This window comes from Macadamia integrifolia, chromosome 12 (assembly GCF_013358625.1).
Source record: "Macadamia integrifolia cultivar HAES 741 chromosome 12, SCU_Mint_v3, whole genome shotgun sequence".
Lineage (NCBI taxonomy): Eukaryota > Viridiplantae > Streptophyta > Magnoliopsida > Proteales > Proteaceae > Macadamia > Macadamia integrifolia.
The window spans coordinates 24411868-24422816 of NC_056568.1; the positions used below are offsets into that span (position 1 = coordinate 24411868).

Genomic DNA, 10949 nt, shown 5'->3' on the forward strand with positions numbered 1-10949 from the left:
AAAATATGCTATTATCCAAAGAAACACAATGTACCCATACCAGTTACTAATAAATCTATTTACAATAAAGATCATAACTTATGGCATCTCAACCATAAGGTAAATCTACCTGCTTATTCCTTTTACGGTGGTTTTAGTACATTTAGTAACCTTATTTATTTACGAACTTTTTAAGCCAATAGCTTCCAATGTGGAATTGAGGATTGGTATGAAAAATATATCTAAAAAATTGATTTTCATTGTTTATTTGAGTAGCTTTTCTTTTAGTTATCTTTTTCTTTAGTGTAGTAGTTTGGTTGCTTCTTCCTGTTGATGGCCATGTCGAAGGTGGAGTGGTATCTACTACTATTTTTGTTTGAGTTTTGTTTTCTTGCTGGTTTTATCCTGCACTCTCTGTAAACCATTTTCTTCTTCTTTAGTACAATTTATCTCTGCTAACTTTAATGGATTCAAGAAAATGTTGCACTATATCATTTGTCTAACACCGGTCATTGGATTGTTACAGAAGTTTGATCATAAACTATTCATGTAGAAAAGATGAATATTTCCATATGTTGTCTATAGCTTTGAAACATATCTGAAAATTCAGTTTAACTCATAGTTCATCTGAAAAACCTCTCGACATTTGCCTCTAACTTCCTAAAGTACCTATTATCAGTCTTTATTGTCATTGGACTTTTGAATCTCTTGGATTTTCTTACAATAAGATCTTGGATTTGGGAAGGTTGATTGGATTGTCCACACATTGTTTTATCGAAGAACCTCAATTTATAATGGCCCTGCATTCATAAAATTTATATTAGACTGTTGATCGACTCTATTAGCTTTTTATAGTGTTGAACTATCATCTGCACTTGCTGATATGATATACTATAATATAAAGGTTTTTTTTTTTTTTTTTTTTTGCATTAACCTCTTGTTTCCTTAGTATGCATTTTTTTGGGGCCTCTTCTTTTTTCTTATGGGTTATTTCATTATGATGCTACATATATTTAATTATTTGGAAAATAATTTTGATTTTTGTTCCCTTTTGCCCTAGGTAACAAGAGGATGAATCTATGAGTAAGACCACCCCCATCGCAAAATATAAAAATGATATCCTCACTTATTATTAGTCTATTTTGATTATAAACAATGTTGTAGTTGTCTATCATTATTTAAAGTTTTAGAAATTAATATTTAATAATCATCCTAAAACACTAATTGCTTCAATGGATATCATATATAATTGAAATACATTTAGTTTGATGTGGACATTTTGAGCTCTCTCTCTCACACAAACACACGCGTGCACTTGCACTTGCATTTTTTTCTAATCCTAAATGTTATTACTCATTATAGTGAGCAAAAAACGTGTCTATGGGAAGAGATGCCACTTATCTGGGACAAATCCTCTCGGTTCATCCCTAATTTTATCCCTTAATAGAATTAAACAGAGCTTTGTATTGTGAGTTGTTGCAATTTCCTTTTTCATTTTTATTTTCTATTTGATCCGGTTTACCACCTAAACCACTATGGCAACACACATGCAAATTATTTATTTATTTTTTATTGATTTATATTCTAATGCATTCATGGGTTTTATTTGGTCTAATGGACGTCCGAAGCAATTCCTATGTTATTCTCCCAATAATTTATTCGTAAGTTTTATATGCTTCCTTGGTGATTAAGGACATTGATAAGTTTTAATTTATTCTCACTCTATTTGACTTTTAGTTTGTGTGTTTGATGGAATTCTGCTTAATATTTTTCCGCTTGGATAAGATATTTTTTAATATTGAAAGCAAGTTTGTTTAATGTTCAATCGTGCATTCTGTGTCTTGTCTGTCCCTACAAACAAATGGCCATCTAAATTCACCATGAATGATCATTGTTTACTTTATAGGTATGGGTTTTGCGTTCCTCTAACTCTCTCTCTCTTCTTCTATCATACTCTCTATTTTTCTTCAATTTCCATAACACTTTTCTCTCATTTATTACTCTCATAGTAAAACACAATCCGTTGAGGAGGAGGAGGTGGTTATTTTATATTTTTTGTGTTTGATTTTGCTTCTGTTAAAGATTCTCTAATTTGATCTCACAGTCAAATAAATCAATTGGAGAAGTTGTATTCGAGCTTGTAATCTAACTTTACAAAGTTTGTATTCAAACTAGATCAGTCATGCTGCATAATCTACTCTGTTTTTGTTTTGTTTTGTCTTTATTTTATTTTTTTTTCTTCCTCAATTTTTTTTGTATCTTAAACTCGTGTTTAAATTATTTTTCTTTATTTATAGTTTAGATTGAAATAGATTGAGCCTTTCAAAAATTTGGATCAATAAATTTTACAAAGGATAATTTTTAGAATGCATTTAGATTATTGTAGACATTTAATTTCTTTGCCACCTGACAAATATTTATACGTGCAATTGCACGTGTCTAGTTTACTAATGTGTGTGTGTATATATATATATATATATATAAAGGTAATTTGTTCTACATGGGATGTTGAGATTTGATGGGAATATGTTAATACATGTGAAGTTGTATGATTGTATTTGACTCTAAAATTTAATCATGGCCAATTTATCATATTTCCTTGGTATCCTGTGATTGGACTTGTGATTTTTACCAAAAAATAAAACATTTTCTTCTATGTCAAAACCAGATTTGTAGTTGAGGGGAAACTTTTTTTTTGTATGATTATTTTTCTATATGTTTTATCTAGAGTTGTCAAGGTGTAAATCGAGCCCACCCGAACTAGCACCAATCGAAGCTTATTGGATCGATTTTGGATTGGGGTGTTGTGAAATTGGTTGAAATGAACCGTTCCAAGACTAATCAAAATTGAATCCAAAACGATATAATACTAATATCAACCCAAATATCATAAAATTTTACTCGTAATTATGCATATATACATAGTAAACAGAACCCAAACCGGATCAAATTCCATATCAAACCCGATATGAAACCGAGCAGAAAATGAAATCGAACTTTCCCTTATTGATTTCGTTTCAAATTCATCCATTCACACTAAAACCAGTGAAACTGAAATGAAATGTATCAAACTGAAGCGATTGGTTTACTAGAGTATTTTATCTAAATACTCTAATAAGGTTACGTTTATTTAGTTTTCAGATAGGAATCTCAATGTGTCAAGTAATGGTATTATGCATCATATATCATAATCAAAGGAGATTATTGGAGGTGTATTGGAGATACACTAAGAGACTATAGATATGATTTTATACATTTGATTGGATATTGATAATGCAAAACTATATTTTTTTCTATGTATTTTATATTATAAATAAGCAATAAATAATGATATCCAACCAATGTTATTTGACTTCACGACATCTAAGTGATTCAATTAGCAAGTAAAATAACAAATACACTATAAGTAATTAAAAACAAGTAAACAATAACATGTCAAGGAAAATATATATATGATTCAAATCTTCATTAGTATAATATTTTTTATATTAATCACTCACATGTATGTTATTTTTTGTATAGATGAGATCCAATTTAGTTTTGACTAAAAATCATAGTAGGCAGATCTTTAAAAAAAAAAAAAAAATTTGAGATCTTTTAGTTTTGGCGGCTTGTGTAGTGAGTTTTTCAGTTAGTATCGGGATTGTATTGATCTATATTAATTCGATACAATTCTGTACATAAATATTTTGTTGTGTATCATTTTTGTAGCATGTTTACATGGTCGTCTTTTAGAAAAATGCCTCTTAAATTTGGAATAATATTGGTTGGATTGGTCGATTCATATTAATATTGGTAGTAATTGATACTGATCCTGTTTGATTTGATCCTATACCAATTTTCAGAATCATGCCAAATAATTCTTAAATTGGAAAATCGATCGAAATTCCAATTTTGAGTAGTGGTGGAATTAGTGCATGATTTTTCTCTTTATCAAAATTTTTTTTCTCTGTGTTTTTGAGGTAAATTGGAATTAGATAGGCCCTTAAGAAATGGCGCAAACATTGTTGTACACATGCCAATCTAATTCTCGCTGAAATTTAAGTATCAAGATTGTTTTCACATGTAAATTCCAATTTGTCATATTCTCACGTGTGAAATATTCACATCTAGGAGCAAAGTCAAAAAAGAAAAAAACTTACATTGGATTTAAGAATAAGACTCGAATTGATGAATTCTACCGAAGGTTTTAAAAGGCCGAATTCATAACATAACTGATCTTTGCGATTCCAATTCAATTTTGATCCATATTGATTGAAAACTTGGATTCAGTCTGGTTAGCTAATTCTACCCCAATAGTTCCACTATTTTGGCTTGGGTGTATAATTTGGAAACCTACAACTCCTCTCTCTCATGCTTGCTCGACATGTAGCTTCCCCCTCCCGAGTGAGTTCCCCCAATCTCCCCTAAAAGAGGCAAAACAAGAAGAAAGCCACACATCCCAAAACTTTATATCGCTCACCATTATCCATTAACACATGCACTACTTTGTCCTCGCCACTTACGGAACTATCCCGCTGCTTATCTCTACAAGCAATGCATTGAACCGCAATACTTAGGGGCTATAGGGCTTGATGTAAGTTGACTCGTCTTTGCAAGTCCTCTCTCTCCAACTTTCTATCCCTCTTCCTACCCTCCCCAACCCTCTCTATTTCTTTGACTCTCCCAAGCCCTTTCTTCCCCACCGCCCTCAACTCCCTTGGCTCCGTCAAATGTAAGGGTCACCCTTGATGTAAAGTCTAAAAATTTTCACGAGAGAATAATCAGCTTATGATGACTTATAATTGCACCTCCAATTATGAAACATGCCTGAGCCTCATCATCATCATCATCATCGCACTCATAACCACAAATGCCGCCACTTCTCTAGTCTTCTCCCATCTACCTTTCCCTCCCACTCTTCGTTGCCGCCACTACTTTCCTGCCCCTCCCTTGTGTACCTCTCCCAGCCCATGTTTTTACCTTGCTCTTGTCATATTTTTTTGATTCATTTTTTTCAAAACTCGGCAAGATTGGGCAAAATGCACAATTTGGATGGCATAGTGAATCCACTCCACATACCCTCACTATGGGTGGAGATCAGGCACAACAGATTATGATTCGAATTGACTAGATCACCTGATTCGATTCCAAATCTTGAAACAATGCTTCTACCACATCAAGGTGACACTCTTCTACGAGTTATCAATAATTTAACTGATATGACACACAATTTCACCTTTACTAATTAATAATAATATGCACAGAAGTAGAAGTAATCAAGGGAAGATCCCAATAAAAATCATGGGAAGAACCAAAAATTCAATCCCCCATCTGGTAAGGTCGGATAATAGCCCCGTATGAGTCGGGCCTGGTTCAAGTTGGCTGGACTTCCGAGTCGCCAGATGGGCCAGGCTAAAATTGCCAACCTAAATTGTTCATAGGTTTGCTCGTAAGCTCTTGGCGCACGTTAGCCTTGGGAGGGTCCAATGCATATCCGTATATGCGGAGAGGGAAGGGTAGGCGAACATTAAACCACAACTCTCACAGCTTTAGGGTTCTTCCCCAACATCTCTCCTTCCCCCACACAGATAGAAAGATTTCGTTAACAGGCACAATAAGAACCGTCTCTTTCAATCTCGTCATCGATTCAATGCCTGCAAATTCATCTACCTTTTCGTCTGCTCAAAACCCTAAACAGTCCGAAAAAGCTCCCTTTCTCTGCAGAGAGGTGGGCGATTTCGGCTTTGCCTCAATAATCCAGTCTTCGAATTGGTTAATCTTTCTCAATAGAGAATCTGCACGACCCATATTGTCCTAAGGCTCTGAAATTCCGTTGTTCATGGCGCCCAGTCGCAGAAGAGGCAAAGCTTCTGCTGCCGCCGCTCGACGGCAGTGGAAAGTTGGGGATCTTGTTCTCGCCAAGGTGAAAGGCTTTCCTGCTTGGCCTGCGACGGTACGTATCTTATAGTTCAATGGGCAAGATTTTTTCTTCTTTCTGGGAACCTATTTTCGGATTTTTCTTTCTCAGGATTTGATTGTCTTCTTACATAGTTTTATACGACATAAGGGATAATTTGGAAATTCTGTTAATCACTGATTACTGTTGATTATTGTTAATGGGGCGTTCTAACGTTTCTATGTGGCTATTTATTATTGTTGCCTTTTAATTTTTTGGTTTTCATATGATCTTTCTAGCGGGTGAATCCACCCCCACTTTCTTTTTCTTTTTCAATTTTGGTGTATTAGTCTGCTTTCCAGAATGGTTGCTTTATGGGCTCCTTATTACTTTTCAACGGATTTTTTGTTTTTCCTGTATAGATGTTGAACAACACAATAAAGGGTTAGGGTAATAAGAGAAGAATTTTGACCTTATTTCTCTCTAAAAGGAAATCTTACGATAACTTCGATGTTCTAATGGACCACCTCCTCCCCTAATGAAGTAAATAGTGTTTCTTGATCATAGCTGCTTGGTTTGTTTTTTCTAAGATTGATTGATGATGGCAGGTAAGTGAACCGGAGAAATGGGGCTATTCAACGGACTGGAAGAAAGTGCTTGTTTACTTTTTTGGAACGAAACAGATGTGAGTTGTCAAATACTTTGTTACCTTGTTGTCAAATGCTTTGTTACCTTGAAGGCGTTATATTTCATTTGTCAGGTGTTTGATTGATGAATGTTGCCATCGGTTTACATTTAGGGATTTCTTAGTAAAATTTCAGTTGATGTGTCACAGTTGTCTTATACTGGTTGAATGGAATTAATAGAATTTTAATTTGAGCATGCTTATTGATGGGAAGTAATAAAACAGGCTGCTAACTTGCTATTTGAAACATTTTTGTGGCATCTATGGAGCTCAAAGCGTTAGTATGCAGTTTCCTCATACTTCCTTTTTTGTTGTAGTTTCTGTTATGTAAGCTATAGACCCATTTTTAGTATGGCGTTTCAATCAAAAAGTGTTGAACCCCAAGGCTTTTTCTGGAATGTGCTCCAATGGATGCTGTCTACGTCCTTGGTAATGTTATTACTCTCATTGATGTTGTCAGTGTTCCTCCTACTTCATTACTTGCTCAGTACTCTACATCGTCCTCTAGACTGGCTATTATGAGCCGAAACAAGCTTAGACGATTTTTCTGCTTTGTACTCTTCATAGTTAGCATTTTTTTCTTCATTTGCTTCTCCTCTTTGTTGTTCTTGGGTTACATCTGTCTGCTGTGAAAACCGTATATAAGGAAAAAATTCAGGTAAAACCACTTTTTTTCTGTACTGGTTTTACCTGAAAATTCACCTTTTTATGTGGATTATATGGGGAAACCGTAGCCTCAACAATAAAAGCCAACTATACTAACTAAGAATTAGCATGCGCTGACTCTAGTTTGGGTGATGGAAATATGTCATCAAATCACTGGATTTTCTTTATTTTCTTGTCTAGATGAGATAGGGTTGGGGCTTGAATGTTGATCTTGTTGACATCTCTGGCCAATGAAGCTGCATGACAATTACATTAAGAAGCTAGGAGGGGGGAATTGTGAAACCAATCAATCCTACAGTGATACTCTGTCAGACTGCTCTGCCAATGGCCGTGCTATTATCCTTTACATGCCATGCTTGGGATGATGTATTTTAGTTCCTATTGTGATGTTACCTAGTTAGGCACATAAGCGATGGAACAAAGAACAGACAACTGAGAGAACCATAGACAGAAGTATTGAGTGTGAATGTTTTATAGGCTACATGTCCATTATAGTCTTTTGGAGTAAAATTAAGCAGATTAACTGATTCATTTTCTGACAACAATTCCAGAACTCAAAATGTTCAAAAAACATTTTATAAGGTTAAGGTTCGGAATGTTTTGAGATGGAACATCTTATATGAGATCATATATGGGTTATGGGTGTGGGTGTTGGTGTAGCAATGCGGCACGGTCATGACATGCAAACTCTATTGTCTCCAAGAGTCCCAAGTTTTAAGAAGTTGTAGAAACCAAGATATTTCCGATTTCGATCGAAACCTTATTGATTTTCGGCCGAAATCCTGCAGAAGTCGGTGGTTGGTTTCATTTGACCATTTTGGTGGTTAAACGACCATATTTTGGGTTGAAATTTGGCAGAGACCCTAATTAAGCATCCCTAACACAATGAAACCTTTAGATCATTGAAAAAGACATGCAATTTGATAGATTTGTTTCATACCCTAGGTGCACATTGCTTATATAATTCTCAAAGATAGCCAATGTTTCACGTGATTTAGTAGTATAATATACAAAATATAGTGAAACCAATTAAAATATGCAATTGTGGCAAATAGAGAAAATCATTTAATATTATTAAAATTTTAGACATTTTATACCATAAGTGTATAGGCACTGATTTCACATCAGAGGTGCAAATAAGCAAAAGTTCCTTGCCTTTCTTTATAGTCTTCGACTTTATGTCAATACCACATAGAGTTTCGAGCAGGCTTAAAAGATGATGAATATTGCTGCCGTTGACGAATTCGTTCTGTCAACTTGATCACAAAAGATGACCATGTCATGGTATGTTGGAAGAAATGCTCAAAGTCTGTCACAAAAACATGATATGTCTCATAATCCACAGGCACTAGGTTCCCCAACCTCAAATATGGATCACCGGGTTGGAAAGATGATGCAAACATTCCTCCATTGTAGTTGCTTAGTTGGCCAGACTGATAGGGTTGGGAGGGGCTTGGGAAGGAGAAGATGCTATCCACGAAAGATGCTACACCCTGTGACTATTCATCATCAGTAGTGCATAATGAAGATGATGAGGAGCCATGCTGATCCAACTCACCACAACCACCATACTTGATGTTGGATGTGTCTGTGGGAAATGATGGTGTATGTCATTGTCCTAGTTGCCTGAACCCACTATAGTCACTATTACCCTCTATCTTGAGGCCTCCAAGTGTGTTGAGCAAGGAAGAAACATTTGTTCTTCATGTCAACCTTGTCATGCTCCTTTTTTGGTCCCCACTTGTGGTGTGGGCCTCTGCCCGTTGGTACAACTTGCACATGTGGGGGCACGTACAACATGGTCGACGTCCTGGGTAGCATGATCAAACTCTCTGCTCTGAATTGGATAGGCTCTGGCTCCACCTCTACTTGGTTATACTCATCTTAGAGGCTTCCATATTTATCTCCATCTTTGTTATCAGTACCACCACCATTGTCATCGTCACCCCCACCATTAGAGGACGACAATGTGCGAGTGTGGCCATTGGATTGTGACTAGTCAATGTCCTCATCATCCTTTCCATGTTGGGACTCAAAAGGTTGGGGTGCTTGTGTATGGACTTGACCCTTCTGAGAAGGCACTGACTCTCTAACATTGGCCCCATCTGTCTATTAATCTTAGGGTTGAGCCTACCACTCGCCTGATCCATCATCGGATCACCTTGGTTGCTCACTCACTCGTGCTGATGTTAGTTGCAGATGACTTGTACAAGCTTGCAACAAGTTGGTCCACCAAGAGTTGGCAAGTGGAATGGCCAAAGTCAAGCAAAAAATCCAAGTTTTGAGTTGAAACACCACTCTCGGTTGAAACCTGTCGAAGCGAGGTAGAAATAGGTTGGAACACTACTCGTTTCGAACGAAACTAATACTTTGTGATATGGGTCTGTAACGTTTCGATGAAACAAAGAAAATGACCAAAACTTGTTGAGATTTTGACTGAGGCATGAAAGTTTCGGTTGAAACTTGGTATGCCTTGTGAGAAAGGTTCAACATATTGGGTTTCGACCTTGGTTGAGATTGAAATTTCGAGGAAACCAGGGAAGTTTCCTTGCAATGGTGGAAATTTTGGTTTTGACCCCTTAATTATCCTTTCTTTTTGTCTGATTTTTTTTGTACGTTCCTATTTTTGACATTTTTAACCCATTCAAATAATTAGTTTCATGAAAAAAAAAAAACACCTAAAGGCATATTTGTGGTGTTGACCCAAGTTTGCTACTGTACGTTGACTGAAACTGTATTGTATAGGTATGGTACTAACTAAAAACGTGAAATACATGATTGAAAGTTTAAACAAACAAAACGTAATGTAAATGATCCAAAAAAAATAATAATATTACATAATGGTGAATTATCTTTCAACACTCAATACTCAATTCCAAGCAGAGTGTGTAGGCTGTTCTAGTCCACGAGCTGCGTACCATTGCATATGTCATAGCCGCTCATTTGAATGCACCACATATGAGTCCTATGACTTGTTTTGGGCCCAATTGTTTTGGAAGTCTGTCATTGCCCATTTATAAGACTCATCATCAACATATCCTTCGTATCCCAACCTAAGGAATGGCTCACTCAAACTGATAGGATGTGGATGTGGCACACATGGTTGGGATGGATACCCAAGGTCAACAGAAGATGTTCCACCCCCTGAACTACCCTTATGTTCAAATGAAGTAGAAGATCCACCATACTGTCTATACCGACCATCACATCATTCTACTAGGTATACAACTATACAAGTACATTGTACAAAAAAAAAATGATTCTTGGGGGAAATGGGGTTTATCTTTTTCCTCCAAAATTCTTTCCTTAGGTATAGAAGGCTTTGAATGTGTAAGATTTAAAGGTAGAATGAATGTTTGATGGCAAAACATGCAAGTCTTGGCTGATTTCCCAACTTTCCCATTGCAAACTGAGTTGAAGGGAGATATGGTTGAAATGAGTTGAAATGGGCTTGTTTCCCATTTTTATAAGGGCTGGTTGAACCAAATGGGTTGAACCCATCGGCTCAGACGAAATTTCCCACATTTCGATCGAAATATGGGAAATTTGGTCGAAACCAGTGATTTTTTAAAGTCCCTATCTACATTGTCTCAGAATCCTGCGATACTATCGAAATGTTGAACAATGCTAGTGAGTCGCATACCATTTCGTATCAAGATGGGTCGAAACCGGAATTGTTCGGTAAATTTCGGTCAAAACCACTGAAATTTTGAACCATGATTAGTTCAGGAAAATTTTGAT

At 36.0% G+C, this 10949-nt stretch overlaps 1 protein-coding gene across 1 annotated transcript; it reads left to right on the forward strand.

Moving 5' to 3' along the window:
* Window positions 1-5442: 5442 nt before the first annotated feature.
* LOC122057525 (protein HUA2-LIKE 3-like) lies at window positions 5443-10069 on the forward strand. The gene is made up of 3 exons (XM_042619651.1): window positions 5443-5914; window positions 6466-6542; window positions 6860-10069. Exons 1-3 carry the CDS (start codon window positions 5801-5803, stop codon window positions 7062-7064), a joined length of 396 nt encoding a protein of 131 aa, XP_042475585.1. The 5' UTR covers window positions 5443-5800; the 3' UTR covers window positions 7065-10069.
* Window positions 10070-10949: the final 880 nt, after the last annotated feature.